At 44.2% G+C, this 17,876-nt stretch overlaps 1 protein-coding gene across 1 annotated transcript in view; it reads left to right on the top strand.

Moving 5' to 3' along the window:
- Window positions 1-1,740: 1,740 nt before the first annotated feature.
- LOC146809308 (alpha-tectorin-like) overlaps window positions 1,741-17,876 on the top strand; it is a 332,591-nt gene continuing 316,455 nt past the window's right edge. The window contains exons 1-2 of the mRNA XM_085616115.1: window positions 1,741-1,765; window positions 17,400-17,498. Of these exons, the coding sequence (XP_085472241.1) occupies window positions 17,465-17,498 (34 nt within the window). The 5' untranslated portion in view covers window positions 1,741-1,765; window positions 17,400-17,464. The remainder of the gene's footprint in view (window positions 1,766-17,399; window positions 17,499-17,876) is intronic.

Below are 17,876 nucleotides of genomic sequence, written 5' to 3'. Positions count from 1 at the left end.
AAAGCAGTAACCTGCTGATCTGTTTACATCATACGCACTCTGTAATCTACTTGGCACACCTTTTTTGCAGCAGAAATATTAACCCTCTGCACTAACTTCACCTAAGTCAAAACCTCAACTATACAAAATGCTCATCTCTCTCCAGGAAGATAATTAATCACACGAGTTATCTTGACATTTATGTGAGGCCAGGTAATTGCGGGGGAAAGAAACGCTGCAGCAGGTGCTTCAAAAGCATGATAAACTTTCAAACCCGGCGCCCCCAGGAAGCCAGCACCCGGTGCGGTGGCACCGGTCGCACCGCCCTAAAGCCGGCCCTGATTACACCACATCCTCTCCATCACTTTTGTGGTGCGGCCATGACGCAACATCCATTTTGCATGGTTTTACCTGGTTTAGTAAAAACAGTAACACCAACACAGTGCATAGTGCTGCCTTGCGTTACTTTGCGTCGGGTAAGGATTACATGGTTTGAACATGGGAGTTCCCATACATCTATGCATGCATTTTGATGCAAACCCAGATTTACAAAGGCTTGTAATCTTGGGTTTGCGTTCAAATTATGTGCATCAGCCGACGCTGCTGCAGGTAAAACCGGTGGGTCTTTTGGCGGGGAGGGTCAGGGAGGTGAGTCGACAGACAAAAACAAGGGAAAATAAAAAAAAACACTTACGTTGCGCACACTATACAGATACCAAGGGGCAGATTTACGAGCCCCGTGCGCCACTTTTGCGCCGCCATTGCGTCACTTTTGTGACGCAGCGGCGGCACAAAGCTAGCACCATGCTGAGACAGATTTACAACGTGACGCATCTAGGGAGATGCGTCACATTGTAAAGCCCTGCGCCACATTAAACCCGCAGCAGATTTAATGTATGCAGGGTGGGCGTTACGTCGGAAAAAGCCTTGGAAAAGTGACGCAGTGAAATCTACAAGATTTCACGCAGTCACTTTCCCCACGCTGGTGCATCAAATCCTTACTCCTGCTTCAAGCAGGTGTAAGGTGTGACACACCATGTTAGGAATAGGGCAGGTTGGAACAGTGCTGGAGTTGCGTCGCGCTTGCGACACAACTTCAGCACTGCGCCAACCTTACGCCGGCAGATGCATCATGCATCTGCTTGTCCTTGTGCCATGATGCACCGCATTGTAAATGCGGCGCATCTGCGGTGACGCAAGGGCAAACTTGCGTGACGCATCTTCCCTGGCACATCCCTGCTGATTTGCAGGGATGCGCCAGGGAACGTAAATCTTCCCCCCAGTCTACTGTTTGTCCATTTGAACATTTTTCGAGACCCCTAAAGGGCAACAACCTCCAGTCACATTAGTCACTATCGGTTAGCAGATAGAAAGGTAGTTTAATCCTGCAAAAAGAGGGATGTCATCCATGCCCCTTGATTGAACCTGCCAGTGACAAAATGGTTCGCTCCACACCTACCCATGGGAACTGACACTATTTGACAGTCCATATTGTAAAATATATGACATCGTTCATTGGAATGTCTGATTCACTGAAATCTAAACATAGCTAGTTGAGATTGCCATCATATTTTTTACAAGCCAGTTGGCACGCACACACCTCCATCCACATCCTCATCATGGTGTGTGGGTGGAATGCAGGGCCGCTCCATGAAGAGTGCCAGGGGCGTGTCTCCCCTTAGCTAATGGCTGAAGCAAGAGTGGGTGTATTCTTTTGTCCAAACTAAAAGGTATAAATGTACTGGGGTCAATAGTTTGAATGAGCGAGGAGAGAGGCGCTACTCAGGTAAGGCACACTCTTTACTTACAGAAGTAACTGTTAATAACTGGCTGATGAAAAACCTGAACCTTTTTAAAAATAATCATTACAAGTTAATATGGTACCTCGCCCGGCTATTGCAGTCGCATCTTGACAACATTGTCTTATTGACTTTGCTAGCTCGAGATGTCTCCATGCGTTTTAGCCAATCCAATGCCTGCCTGGGACACTCTCCTGTGCATGTTTGGCTATTTCCTAATCTATCACATTTTCTCCTGACATGGAATACCCTTCCTGCTGCAACTTTCTAAAGACTTTCTTATGGTTTCAGTGTTAACTGCCGATCTGTGTTTTATGTATTTTACGTTTTTGCTTTGAGACTTTGAGATATTTTTAGCATTTTAATTGCACTTTCCTTCCACAGTTTGTTAAACGTCTGCTTTTATTTTTGGCTTCCTTTACTTTTGGTCATGGTTCGTTATGATGCTGTTTGGCGGGTGCTGGTGAAGTCAGGCTTTTTGAATGTTTTAAGAAAAGTAAAAAATTCAAATATAATAAACAAATGTGGATTGAATACAGACATGCATGGCATTTACTAAGCCCATGGATGCATCAGTGAGTTTTACTCTGCATTATTTCCCAAACAACACTGCTATAGATACCAAGCTATGGACTTTCCATTGTACATTCAGCTAGTCAATAAATGTACTTCTGAGCTACTCAAGAAAACTGATCAAATGCATCATTTATCATTATGTATTTATTTCTATTTATTAAGCACGAACTAACACCAGCTTTGCGCTGAAATATGTATATTGATTCTCCAGTTTTTGTGACATCAGGATCATTCATCATATACAGACCTGGCTCATCTTCCCTCAACTAACTAGCAGAGAAGAGCCAGGACCTTAACAGCTTCGTGAATTTTAGAAGTGACTGTTCTTTGCTAAGTTCTAGTGTCAGATCAGCCCACAACCTTGCTACCTCTACCGGAAAGGTCCACTACCCGTAGAGGCTCTTAGAAAATTCTGTACATTGACTGTCTGTGCTGTCTCAGATCTAAAGCTACGACTAGGTACATAAAAAGAAAATCCCTTGATCAAATGGCTCCGTCTTCCCACTGAAGCGCCTAATGGACCAGGTAGAGAGATTTAAATGGTACTTGTTGCATTACTGGCAGCCATTGCAATGTCACTGGTACCAGGGAGATCGACTCCAATTTGTTGATCTTTAAAATCAGTCTGGCATCTGCATTCTTACCAGTTGTAATTTGTTCAGATATTTCAATGGTAAACGTAGATAGGTTGTGGTGCAATAGTCCACAAAGTCCACAAAGGCATTTGTGATCTTTGTTCTTGAAAAGAAATATAATTCTCTTCAGTAAATCGGTTAGAAAAAACAGGTCTTAACAGACGTATTTATTTGATCTCCTTATGTAAGTCTTTAGTCCATTTTTACCCCTACATTTTTTACAATATGCACTGGGGTAGGTTTTTGGGCCATAGCTGGAAGCCAAAAATCATAATTCCATACCGGACTTTGCTTAGGTAGCATCATTTCTGTTTTCACATTGTTTCACTTATAATGTTTGGATCCATCCATGATTGTACGTTTGCCAGGGAGTCCTGCAGAATAGAGGCATTAGTGCTAGGATCCTGAGCAGCCACAAATAAGATCTGCTTGCCAAATCCTTGGATCATCTGGTCTAGTGATGTAATATAAAGATTAAGTAACAAAGACAAAAGCACCGGCACCTGGGGAACGCCACAAGAAAATGTATTGACAGATGACGGTCAAGTTCAACCTGGATAGTTCTATCAGAAAAATAAACTTTTCAGGCAAACTAACGCAGTACACTTCATACCAAAGCCAGCCAGATATTATAACAGCAGCTGATAGTTATTGGTATCAAATGCCGCTGAAAGATCCAGCAAAATTAGTGCCATATTTTGATTGGCGCACTGTCGCATATCATCCAGTTATGCCTTAATAAACCCTGCTGCAACCTGCTCAAAATCCAGCATGAGTGGGATGAAGCAACACTTAAGAATCAACATAGGCAAGTGATCAGAAACTGCACGCTTGTGCAGTTTAGCAAGGAAAGGTGGCTGGGACACTGATCTACATTTTTAAGTACAGTGTGGATGTAATGTGTTTTTTTTATCAATAATGGAAGTAATCAAGCCTTGTTTAGCTAGTTTGGTACAATACCACCGCGTATTGAAGCATTATTGGAACATTGGAATATTGGAAGCTCAATTGAAAACAATGGAGGAGCTCCGGGCTTATAATGGGTGGTATAAACCCGGAGCTCAAACATTCCTTTTTTTTTTTTAATTATTTTTTAACCAATGACAAGAGTTATGACACAACATACATCAAAGTCATTAATTCACAGACCAATACTAAAAAAATAAAGAACCGAGACTATAAAGAAAACTGGCATTTCGTGTTAACTAAGCATAATCAAAAATAAATAGTTGCAAATAGGACAAAAGAAAACATTATTCACCCTATCTAGTTGGTTATGGGCGCCCATAATTTCTTGCCAATTTCATGTCTCCTGCTACCTTTTAACCTATACACTGCTGACTCCATACTATATATAGCGAGTAACCTAGCCCTCCAATTTATAAACGTGGGGGGATCGGGACTAATCCATTGAGATGTAAAATTTGCTCATAGAATGGCCATTGCGATAGAAACTAGGCCTATTTCCGATCTGGTCTAACCCTCCATGTTCTGAGTCTGATCTATCCCCAAGATCACTAGACAAGAGGTTATAGAGACCTCCTTGCCAAGCATCTGGCCCAAAAACAATTCAATATCTTGTAGATATTTAACAAGCTTAGGGCACACAAAGAACATATGGATTGTGTCAGCAGCCAGTGCCCCACACCTGCTACATGAGTTCCCCGTGACCCAGACCACTTCGAAATTTTCCCCGGGGTATAATATAAGTCAAAGACAGACATGTAGTGTTGCGCTCTCAGACTGCCAGTTATTAAAATCTGGTTTGCCAATTCTAGAAATGCTTCCAGGTCAGTGCCCTCCTGTCCAAATTTCCTGTCCCATCTATCATTCTGAATAGCTAGATCATCAGGAAGAGCAGATAGCAACATTTGATAAATGTTCCAAATCCGGGACCTAGTCGCTATAATGCCCACCAGGGGTATCTTCCCGAAGTTGAACCTCCCCTGTGACATAGTTTTAACTAAAAAACTTCTGATCTGTAAGAACATAAAAAAGTGTCTCGGGGGGAGCCCACATTTTTCTTGTAATTCAGAAAAAGAGATGATTTGACCATCACAAAAGAAATCCCCCAAAACATTAATTCCGAGAGCCCTCCAGATAGTGGTTATCTGGTCTTGAAAACTTGGCGGTAAAAGCCCATATGAAAACAGAGGAGTTTAAGCATTTATGTTTGAAATTCCAAGCCGATGCCGCATTTTTTTCCAAACAGAGAATACAGATTGAATGATTTTAAATGTTGTTTTCTTGTAATAGCTGGGTTTTGTTAGACAATATCGAGCATCCTCCCAATGTAAGACTTCATATACAGTGCACGCATGGAAGAAACAAACATAAGCATCCAGAAAATCAAAAGGGAAAAGGAAAGAGGGAAAAGATAAAAAGAGGAAAGAACAAGAAGAGACAGTACATATCCAAAAAGGACGACTGAAAGTAACATACCTGAGGGGAACATAAAGACGATGAAGAGAATGAGGACGGGGCTATGGAAAGACTCAACAAGAATGACCTCCCGAGGTCAGGAGACCACACCGCACCAGGACGGAAGATGAAGAAGACGAACCAAATGAGATGAGTGAAAAAACACCAGTCGATCTAGATAAGTGAATAAATACAAGAACATATTAGAATGAAAGAAACATATAAATAGATACATAAGAAAGGAAACACAATCCATCAAACAGTTATAAGCATGGGTAACGCAACATCATCATCTGAGTGAACCTGCAAGGAAAAAGAAAGTTAAACAATCAGCCACAAGCAGAAGAAGAAGTGTCCATGCCAGAATTAGTCTGAATATGAATAACGTTTTTGAGTTCAGCAGGGTCTTGAAAAGTCCAAGTTTGATTCTGGTAGGTGACTTTGAAGATGCAAGGGTGGAATAAACCGTATCTGGCACCAAGAGAGCGTAGAGGAGCACGTAGATTCAAAAATCTTTACTTCTTGAAGCGGTAGCATTAGAGACATCTTGTGAGAGAAATACCCTCTGACCCATCCAGGAAACTTGACGTTTAGACCGAGCTGCAGAAAGGACCAGAAGGAGATCTGTGAATTTTAGAAAAAGAATGATGACTCCTCGTGGCTTAGTTGAGGATGAAGAACGGGGACCAAGCCTGTGAGCTCTTTGAATACCAAGAGAAGTGGTAGCAGGAATATCCAAAAGCTTCAGGAGGAAGGAGGAGAAAAACGAGACAGGATCATCCTCTTCCAAAGATTCCGGCAAGCCATAAATACGTAGGTTATTCCTCCTATTTCTATTTTCCAAATCCTCAGTATGCTGCTGAAGGGCAAGAACAGATGTTTCTAAGGAAGAAATACGGTGAGAGTTAGTTTGGATCTCTGTGACCTGCTGCTCCATGGAAGTCACTCTATTCTCCATAGTTGACCATTGTGCCTCAAAAACCAACATTTTATTATTGGTCTCCTCTACCAATGGACGTATAGCGCGAATCTCCTCCAGTAATAACTCCATGGATATAGGAGATGGCGACTTATCAGGGGGAGGAGAGTCCTGTTTCAAGCGCTTAGATGACGTAGTAGAGGGAGAAGGTTTGTTCAGAGTTGACTGCGACGAAGAAGGGTGATTGGGAGCTGTTGCCGCCATTCGATCCGTGGTAGAAGAAGAGCCTGCCATTGAGGAAGAAGAAGAAGATAACATAGAGGAGCTCTGTGAAGGCACAAAGACGAATTTCGGCTTGCGTAATTTGCCCATAAATACTTGAGCGCGCAAAAAGCGAGAAGAGCGAGGGCGCTCACACAGGTGCACGTCGTGAGCCGATCACAGGAGCCACACAAAAAGTTGACGAGGCAGCTCAGAAACCCCCATAAACAATAAAAGTCCACTTCAACGCGACAAAGGTCCAGATGCAGGCAGCCGCTCCACCCAGCGTCAAAGCCGTGCTTCTTAACAACTGTAATGGCCTCTAATTACCTCACATAAAACCACTCAATGTGATGTATTAGCCACTGTCGTAACCAATGCAGTGAATGACGCACAGCAGCATACCCAAATGCTACAATCGCAAAAGCTTCTAATTTATACTGAAGATATGGGATGGTGATACCACGCTTCCTTCCAACCTGAGTCCATATGCATATAAACCCCTTCAAAGTGCGTTACTCAGATGCTGACCAATCTTCAATCTCTTAATGGCGTAATGCGATTATCACATTGAGAGAATGTTTTGTAGCAATGACTGATTGTATGGTGAATATATTGGGTCAATAATCCATCGTGGGTTACTGCTGAGGGATTGCAAAATAAATATGTTGGTCCTTGTTAGCTGCCAACCGCTAATGGGCTAAGTGTAAGTTTAAACTGCTTCCTGGCATTATCGGACGGATTGGTGCGTGCCTGTTCTGCTGAGAAATGAGGGGGCACAGTAAGTAGGCATACTGTGCAAACGAAGACATAGCCATTAGATTTGTGGAGAGTCTGAGTGGAAGAGCAGCATACAGACGCGTTGGCTGCGCAAAATGGCGGATGCGCTGAGGCGCTTACATAACGCGCCTAAAATGATGCAAAGGAGGCAGAGTAAATGTTCATTTTGACCTCACCAGTCGCGCGTCATGCTCCGCTCCGAGGAACCGCAAACAAAAACGACAGAGAAATGCAAAAAATCTCTGTGAAGGAAAAAAGGCCGTCTCAGCGCAGCGGAGCTCCGTATTCAGGCGGCCATCTTGGTCCCACTTATGCTTTTTTAACCTATCCCATTACCGTGCATTGTTAATATACATATAGAAAAACAATGTATTTGTGGGGTGAGGCCCACCACACCCACCAACTTACCTTAAATGCGTGGTAAAGGCATGCACTGTAAAAATATGCAGGTTGTTAAAAATGTGTAGTAAAGTCACAACATGGTAAAAACCTTGCTGTAAAGGCTGTTTACCCAAGTGGAGTCAATCTGACTTCTGGAATCTTGGGAGGAATTATGCAGAATCTATGTAAAAGGTGTGCTAAGAAGCACAGCTGTAAAACATTAGTTTTCTTCTGTTTCCTTCTAAAGGACATACGAGACCTCGGGGCATATTATCAAGCACGGCGTTCAAATTATCGCCGCTTTAGCGACAGAAAACTGCCGCTAAAGCCGCGATAATGGGCTTGATAATATGCCCTTGAGAATTCCCATAGAAGCTCATGTTGACACCAAAACCTGGGCTTCTATTGGAATTCTCAGAGGCATATTATCAAGCCCATTATCGCGGCTTTAGCTGCAGTTTTCTGCCGCTAAAGCGGCGATAATTTTAACGCCGATTCTTGATAATATGCCCCATACTGTGTTACTTAATGGTGTACTTAAAATGACATACACTGTGTTCCTTAATGATGAAATGTAATGAGAACAAACTTTTTATGAAAAGTCAGAAAACAAGATATATTCATTTTACTTTGAGTGATGTACATTAGGCTAACAAATAAACATTATTTCAGTGTTGATACCAATAAAACCTCAAGATGAAAAAGAAGAGAAACGAAATTTTTTAATCAATACTCAATTTCTCAAGACTGGTGTAAAGGAATGTGTGTAATATAGCACATGCATAAAGATGAGCATAAGTTTGGTCTTTAGCTAGAAAAATAGATCCTATTATTTACATATGCATCCACAACATCACAGATTGAAGATTCATGATGCAAAATGCACAGTGAGCATAATTTCCCATCCTGTAAATTGCTATTGTATCACTTCAGAACACCTCAAATGACATCAATACTGTTTTGAGTAAACACATCTTTTGGTGGTGAAGTACAGGGCATCAGTGTACCGTATGTTTCCATCGCATCACTACAGTGAACTAAGGGGACGATTTAGGAATTAACAAACGGAGTACAGTCCATCTGGGTGGTGGAGGACATTACCTCTAACCAGTTGTGCTCGAACAATTTTCAGAGTGGGGGTGCTGCCATCAGTGTTATATCACTGCACTCATAGGGGTTATGAAAAATCCAAGCTTTACACAAAGAACAAGTGTAGCAAATGAGCCACGCCCATTCAGCAGGAGAGTGATGTGGGTGTGGTATGTGGCTGGCAGCGCACAGTGTCGCAAATATATTAATATAGAATGGCGCGGCAGTGCACTTTGTTTTACAGACTGCACATTTTCTATTGAACAGGTCATTACACTTTCACAGACATAAAATGTTACTGATAAAACTATATAACGCACAAACAACAAAGTCTGGAAATCAGGTTTCTGTGAGTAATTATCACTGTCTTGATTTGCTTTTATACTGTTAAAAATCTTTGCTTCAATCACACTTTAGAATTACGAAGACAGTGCTTCAGTTGTGCTTTCATAACTGCTGTAATATTTTGAAATGTTTCAACAATTTATGTACATGTATTCAAATTTTATGTTGGTGGAAAAAAAGATATCCAACAACCTTTCCTTTCACACTCCTTGTACTCCAGCAAGACTGCCACATACTTCACTTAAAAAAAAATCATCTCACTTTGTAATCAGAAAATGAAAACGTTCACACCAATCTCCATGTTGAACCAATAAGCAGCGGTTTTTCAGAGGACAGAGCCTGACAGTTGATCTTTGTCTTCGAATGCTAAGAAAATGTAAGAAGGTAAAGAAGGTAAAGGCAAGCTTTCAAGCCATCTTTATTGTAAATGTATCTTCTGAACTCAGCATGGTTATTTCTGGGGGTGCTTCATCACCCACTACATTCCCACTTCCAGCGCCCATGCCTCTACCGCCCTGACAGAGTACCGTCTGCCAAATTTAGAGGGTATGTCCGGGCCAGTGGATATCTCTGTAAGTTGAAGGGAATTTTAAGACTTTCGGTATTCACAGAAGGCATTTAGGAGTCCTAAAGTTAGGAGTCCTAACTATACTACTACTAAACTGAGAAAAATCCTAATTTTAAGACTTTCGGTATTCACAGAAGGCATTTAGGAGTCGTAAAGTTAGGACTCCTAACTTCTGTGAATACCGAAATGAGTAAGTGCCTTCTGTGAATACCAAAATGGTAGTAAATTTAGGATTTTGTCTTAAGTTAGTTCTGTGAATCGGGCCCGAAGCCTTTTCCTGACATTTATGATGCTGGGGGGAGGGAGACCTAGACACTGAAGTGGGGAGAGTGGACACAGGCCTCCCATTAGAAATTCAATAAGGCCTTTTTGGTGAGGGGGGTGTAGATTAGCCTTCCGGAGCACTGCCATTTGGCAAATAGTGGGGGTGAAATTTGGGATGGCGGTTCCTGCTGTTCAGAGTGACCTTTGGGTGAGGCCACATTTTCGTGCCTTTCCTGATCATTGTTCAGTGTAACTGTTAATAGTCAAGTGCAGAAAACTCTCACTGTCAAGTGTAACTGTTAATAGGTGCAGAAAGCCCACACCTTTTTATGCATGCACAGGCCCATGTTGCTCCTGCTGTCAGGAGCATCACTCTGCAAAAAGGTTGTCTGAGGGACAGCCTGGAAACAACACACCCGACCCCAAACTGACTCTGAAAGACAGAGAATCCACATCTCCTGTCTGACTGTCTAAATGTGGGAGATTCTGACCCACTTGCTTTGACAGGTCAAATTCTTTTTGACTATAAGGCGTGCTCTACATAGTATATAGATGACCACTGTGCAAGGGGTGGTGTCTGCTTGACAAACAGCTTCCCAGACATGAGGGGACATCACCTGAGTCTGATCTGGAGGGAAGAATCTGTCCCACTGCCCTGAAGCATTTGGAAACCAATCTGGCTATGGAGAGAGTAGTAAAGGAGTTTGCCAGCCCTCCAGGAGCTGTAATTGTCCAGGGTGAGTCAGACGCAGCTGACCACACAGTGTGAAGGTCCATCTGCCCAGGAAGACAGAGGAGACTAATTCATGTGCCTCAGGGACAAGAGTGCATTCTCTCCTTACAACCAGTTCAAGCCAAGGATCACAGCATCATCATGAAGTTGTACCCAGATGAACTGTGTTCCTGCAATATATGGATGCCGTACCCGAGTAGACTGTGTCACTGCATCATTATGAAATTGTGTCCATAAAAACTGTGCAACTTTGACATTGAACTATGTCTGAACAGATGTTGTTGCAACCAAGACAAACTGTACCTGAGGGGACTATGCCTCTATCTCAACAGTGCATACCATGGTGGAGTCATGCTGCTGGAAGAATAATCTCTCAAGGAGGCCCATGAACACATAGTCCACAACCTAAACTCACACAAAAATATGGCCTAGCAAAACCACAGCATCAAGGAAGAGGGAAGGAGCCAGACACATGCTGCATGTTCCTGCAGGCTGCACTCCAAGAAGACACACTAAAATGAATTAAGAACAAGTGTCACTACGAGAGTAACTTAGTGCACAAACTCTAAAACTGCATCTGCTCTTGATACTTACCAAAAGCAAAACATGCCTACAAGAAGGAGGGAGGGGGTAGAATACCAACTTCCGTGTGCAGTTGCTCTGGCCCTGTGAAGTGTTCAAATCTGTTGGTTGTAGTCTGTAGTACTATCTTTTTGCATTATAGTGCTTTCTTTTAACAATGACAAGCACTGGGTCGCACAATCTGTGATTACACTGCTGGGTGATTGTTTAGTTCTGAGCTTGAAGCACCATGACATTATCTTCCTGAGAAGCATGTGACTGCTTGCCAGCCACAAATCTGAAGGGCCTTTACTTGGCAGAATTTGCAGAGCCGAATGGAGACAGTCGTTTTCCCAGTACCTTCTAGCTGTCACATACTTTCCTAATGTTTAATTTTAAGACCAGTTGTTGCCCGAAATTCAGTAACTCCCAATATCTCCTGCCTATGTGAAGCAGTATATTCTTCTTTTCACTTTTTGATGTATTTTTCTAATGTATCTAGTGCTGTATTGGCTTCAGGTTTCCTGCTCACCTAGAAATATGTATACCCTTGATATAAGCTTTAAAGGCCTCCCATAGCACACCCACACTTTCAACTAACCACTTTGAGTTTGAAATATTCACCATTTGTCTTTCCTCAGCCCTGCTCTCACACTCTGTCCACCAGCTCTGCCAAGGAAAATGTGTATGACTTATAGTGAAGTGACGTAATGAAACTTGAGGGGGCTCTCCTGCAAAGCACATGGAGGGGGGCCCACTGGCGGCCCAGCCCACCACCTACCACTTTGACCTACCACCCAGAAATCTAGTATATTTTGATTTGAAACCTCCAACATTTAAATGAAATGCCTCTATATTGTCTTTGTCTAAGGTCTAATGAGAAAATGGGAAATGATCTTAGCATACAAGCTATGCCATTTGTAACAATAATGTCAAAAGCAGATTATATAACTGAGGCAGCAATCAGAACAATGCCAAGGAGCGGTCCTATTGTCTCAGGAACTGCCTATGGCTGAAGAACAAAGAACAACTATGAAGGGTCTGAAATAGAATTGACATTAACGGACAATAACTTGAAACTTTGAAAGACAAACCTAAACCTGCAATCCATAAATACTCGACTGACAATTTACATGAGAAGTACACAAGATATAACTCAGTATCCTGCGAAAGTCAAGAGAAATAGACTGGTGAATTATCTGCATGCCACACACTAGCGACTGTCAAGGGTTGTGCATGATAATACCGTGCACTGAGGAAGCAATTTCAATCATAATGTCTTTATTAGTAAGCACTGCAAAACAGGCAGGCAAACAAGGCTGAGGAAGAAAACTGTTTGGATGCTTCAGAACATTGATGCAGATGTTTGTCTGAATGTATCATGCCTATTGTGTAAACAATGCTAATTACAAGATTTAAGGCACACGTATTACAGACAAGTGCAAGCAACACCATAAATAACACTGCATGTAGAATAAAAACAAACCATTTCGGCAAGTACCTAATGACAATCTATACAAACTAGTTTGTAAAGCAAAAACTTTCAAAGTGCAGAATACACTTGAAGTAACTCAGCATGTTATTGACGGCGGCGTGGGGTTTCAGGTATGAGTTAAACTATTGTTATTCTGGCATTAATAGGGATTAAGGGTGTAGGAAATGATGTGCTGATTCTGCTACGAACTTCCAGTCCTATGATTAGGGTTGCCAGCTCATTATTTTGATGCCCCATACAGGACAAAAATAAGCAGTCACCTAAAGCCGTATTTTCAGCACTTATCTGTGCATACTTCGAGCAGCAAATATAAATAGAAAACACTTTTAATTGTGTTTTAGGGCTGCATGAATGATCCATGACTGATAATTAAAGGGAACAAAGACAGAAAAGTCACATTACAAATTAATACATAAATGTTTATTTATAACCCTATTTAGGTGCCGATTCTGATCCGTTAAAAATATTCCCCGTACGAATCGTATCCGGATTTTGTTACGTATGAATCGTACAAGTCCCGTACAAACTGGCAAGTACGATTCGGATGTAAAAAAATACATACGGATCGCATTGGGAAAATTCCCCGACACGTCCTCGGGTCGGGAAAAGTGTCCGACACGTCCCCGGACAGTTTTATGTACGAATCGGAAAACTGAAGTCCGAGCGCGAAAGTACGATCCGTCCCGTCCGTCCGAATGCACAGCCGTATGGAAAAAACACCGTACGGAGCGAACATCAATAGCAACCATGGACACGTCCAAACATGTGCCCGCATACACGCCGAACTCTCCCCAGCCCCCCTGTATGTACGGTGCGTACCCTCACCCCTGTATGGACGGTGCGGACCCCCACCCCCGTATGGACGGTGCGGAACCCCACCCACCCCCCGTGTATGTACGGTGCGTACCCCCACCCCCGTATGGACGGTGCGTACCCCCACCCACCCCCGCGTATGTACGGTGCGTACCCCCACCCCCGTATGGACGGTGCGTACCCCCACCCCCGTATGGAGGGTGCTTACCCCCACCCACCCCCCACGTATGTACGGTGCGTACCCCCACCCGACCCCCGCGTATGTACGTGGCGTACCCACACCCCCATATGGACGGTGCATACCCCCACCCACCCCCCGCGTATGGTCGGTGCGTACCCCCACCCCTGTATGGACGGTGCATACCCCCACCCACCCCCGCGTATGTACGGTGAGTACCCCCACCCCGTATGGACGGTGCGTACCCCCACTCACCCCCGCGTATGTACGGTGCATACCCCCACCCCCGTATGGACGGTGCGTACCCCCACCCACCCCCGCGTATGTACAGTGCATACCCCCACCCCCGTATGGACGGTGCATACCCCCACCCCCGTACGCACCGTCCATATGGGGGTGGGGGTACGCACCGTACATATGCGGGGGTGGGTGGGGGTACACACCGTCCATATGGGGGTGGGGGTACGGACCGTACATACAGGGGGGGTTGGGGGTACGGCGCGGACGTGTAGGGATGGGGGTACCGGGCCCCCTTTTCCTCGTGCATCGCGGCGTACTTAGCTTTTCCGGCACTTTTTGGGTGCCGTAAAAATATTGCCGTCCGGAGTGCTGTCGGTACGAATCTTACTTGCTGGTATGTAAAAAGCTGCCTCACTCCGTGCGAATGTCGCATATGCGCTGTCCCGGATCACATTCGTATGTATTTTTTAGTCTGTCGGTGTTTTTTCCGATTCGTACGGAAATGGTGTTTCCGTACGAATCGTACTTGCATGTTTGTACGGTCTTTTTCCCGGGTACGAGTCGGACGGAGAAAACGCTCTGTCCGACGATTCGTACCCGGTTTTTCCAGGATCGGAATCGGTACCTAAGTGTCAAGACTCGGTCTTTCAGTGTCTTTAAACAACACATGGCTGGCATTTTTCTTTTGGCAATCCTACTTTATATTCCTTTTCATGAAATGCCTTCTCACACAACAGTATTCAATGTAAATTTCAAATGTAAGGAATAGGCCCAGGGGGTACTGTAACCAGAAAAAACTAGGCCTCAGTAACCAGTCTACAGAGTGTAGTGCTGCCTGTGTGCGCTACAGAACTGATGGGGCCCCTGGAGGCTGGAAAACAGGGGCTACTGGGGGCATAGCTGCCAAGGTTTCAGATTGCCATGTGTGACTGTTGTTTTTGATGTATGTTGGATCCCATCATGCGGTCAGTTGTCTATCACTGAAACGTCATACAAGTGGTTCTGTAATGTTCAGCAACTGTGTCCCTGTGTGTCTAGCACTGAATGGACACATAGATGCAAACACGGCGTGTTTCAGTGAAGGCGCTGTGTTTAAGGAAAGGAGCCCACAGGATTGTATGGACACAGCACTGGGACACTAACACGTGCTACAGACCTCGATTTACCTCACACGTCTGTGAGGGTGAGATACAAGCACCCCTCGTGTAATCACTAACATCCACAGATGTAGCGCCTAAATGTAGCAATGAAAGGGACTGTTAGCAACCGGGCCCACGAACCTGCCCTAACTGGGTATGAGGGTGCCACAGTCACAAACTCTGCATCCGTTGACGACACCACCACTAACACACTTCTATCAACCACACACACAAATATTATGAACCGGTTTACAGTGCGCTTTGAGCACTGTGCATATGGTTTCAAAGCACTGTAGAAATGTGCCAAGACCATATAACACAATTGTATTACCATATATGTTTGGTGGAGCAGCACTGCCCTGAGCTGGCATTATGTTTTTACATGGTATAAGAGTGACTGGACTACACAGAGTGTGACTAAGGGCCGGTGCTACACTGAGGCGACTGTCAGTAGCGGTTAGGCACGTACCAGTAACAAGGCGCCAGATCTCAGCTGAAGGCTTCCCCTCTCTGGCTCTCCGAGCAGTACGTGCTACCACTAACTTCCGTTTTGACCGGAACTCAGATTTGTTGCACCGGAGCTGGTGTGACAGACAAGGCTCGTCACCATTTTATGTACATATAACTCCTGTATCCTGATTGACACTCAATGCAAATAAAAAGACAAATGAAATGTCTTCAAACATCCGTTGTAAAGTGTTACGAGCCTAGCCCCTCAAGTGCAAACCGGGTCCTTTCACGTGCTTGTTATCTGCAGATTCGCAGCCTCCCCTGCCAATGATCCGTTCAATTGCATTACTGTTTAAGGCGGACAGTGTCCTACTTTGTGACAATATTCCTGTTTTCAAACTTTAAAATCTAGGAGAGCGTGGTTGATGGTTGTTGACAAGACAACAGCGCGCCGCGCACCCACCATTGAAATAATAAAGAGCCTTGGAGGGTCTTCATTCATTAAATGGTGCGCAAGTCAGGGCCACGGCCGGGCCTCAGGCTCTGAGGCTCTTAATTTATTAAATAATGCGCACGCCCAGGCCTCAGAGGCGTAATCTGTTATTGTTTAGACAGAGTATGCAAATAGTGTATATAGTACTTTTGGTCATTTTAAGAACATTAAGTACATTTCTCAAAAGCCCCACTGTGCAGGTTTAGTTCTCAGTCCCTGTATCCTGCCCCCTCCACTCCCCATTTGCTGACAATCCCAAAAAAGCTCATTCTTAGTTTGCTGGAAGCAGAAGACGCTAAATTAACTAGTCTACACAATGCCATCACATTTACTGACGGCGGCGGTTCTTTACCCGGGAGCCGGGTAAACACTAGGCCTGGGCTAAAATTCCGTTCCGCTCGCGGAAATTGCGATAATTTGACATTTTTGCGTTCCGCAGAGAGCGCAAAAATGTCAAAATTTCCGCAATCCGCATCTTACCGGAGATTTCTTTCTTGCTCGCGCTGTAAAAAAATACATTCTCGCGTGCGTGCGATCGCCTTACCTGAATCCCCGCGTTCGCCGACAAGTTTTCCCAATCCGGTCGCTTTCTCCACGAGATGTTGGATTGTTGGTGGCCCGTTGCGCTGTCTCGCAACAGTTCGCGCCCGCATTAAAGTCATTTCTCACGCGATCACGTCATTCGTCGCGCGATCACGTCTTTCTACTCGCGATCATGCACCGTGAGAGTATGAGATGATTGAGATCTCGCGCCCATGAGCAACCGCATGGGTAAGTTGGCGAGCCGCGATCATGCAGAAAATACCGCGAACGGGCGGGAAAAATCCTTCTGCGTCTTAGCGATATTTCTGCATGTTTGCGGAGATTTTTAACATTTTTTCGCAATAGTTTGCAAAAGTGAATTTCGCAAATTCCGCCCACCCCTAGAAATTAGTCTTTAAGGTCAACATATTGAAAGAGGGCTTCAAGGTCTGCAGCTGATTCCAATAAACGGAAATAGGCCGTATCATATTTTTCCTAATTTGTTGAAATAAAAAATGGAAGGCAGGGAGAAACTACAATTGGTAAAAGTACCAATAGAACATCAAGTATGAATCTCTGAGTTCCATTTGCATTTTAAAAAATAGGTTTCCGGTTAACGTGTGTTGATCTTTCTGTGTTCAGCACAATGATGTTATCGAGCGAGTAATGAAATATAACTGCGATTGATTGAATCGTGTTTAGACTGGGTCATCTTCCCATGTGAGGTTTTCATGATAGAAGTGTTGTGTTTCCCACAGATTTGCATCACTTGGGCCTATGGACACAGTCTTCCTGAGCTGCTGATAACGCTGCACCACTGGACATGGCGTCCCTCCCCCTTCTGGTGCTCATATACAGTAAGTATTGCATCTCCAATGGCCCCAGGACAAGGAAGACATGTAATAGGTTCTGAATTTGGCAATGATGACAGATCTTTTTCCTTACAGAATGAATGAAATACAAAAGCAGGACACAAAAGAGGACCCTTCTCTTACTCCCCACATGCACACACGCATGTATGTGTGTCAGGATGTATTTTCTGAATGTCACCATCGTAGTGAAAGGACAGCTGTATGGAGTGAGGTACCCAAGTGAATTCATGGGTTTCCTTTTTCAATACCAAACACTCATGCATGGTGACAGCAGGGGATCCTGAGACTGCCCAGCTCCCACGCGACTCTGCCAGGCACCGTCCCGCCAGCTGACCCTGACTCCCCAGCTCCCACGCGACTCTG

The sequence above is a fragment of the Triturus cristatus genome, chromosome 7 (genome assembly GCF_964204655.1).
Source record: "Triturus cristatus chromosome 7, aTriCri1.1, whole genome shotgun sequence".
In the NCBI taxonomy this organism is placed as follows: Eukaryota; Metazoa; Chordata; class Amphibia; order Caudata; family Salamandridae; genus Triturus; species Triturus cristatus.
The sequence above is the reverse complement of the archived record's forward strand: the minus strand, read 5'-3'. Positions and strand labels throughout refer to the sequence as shown.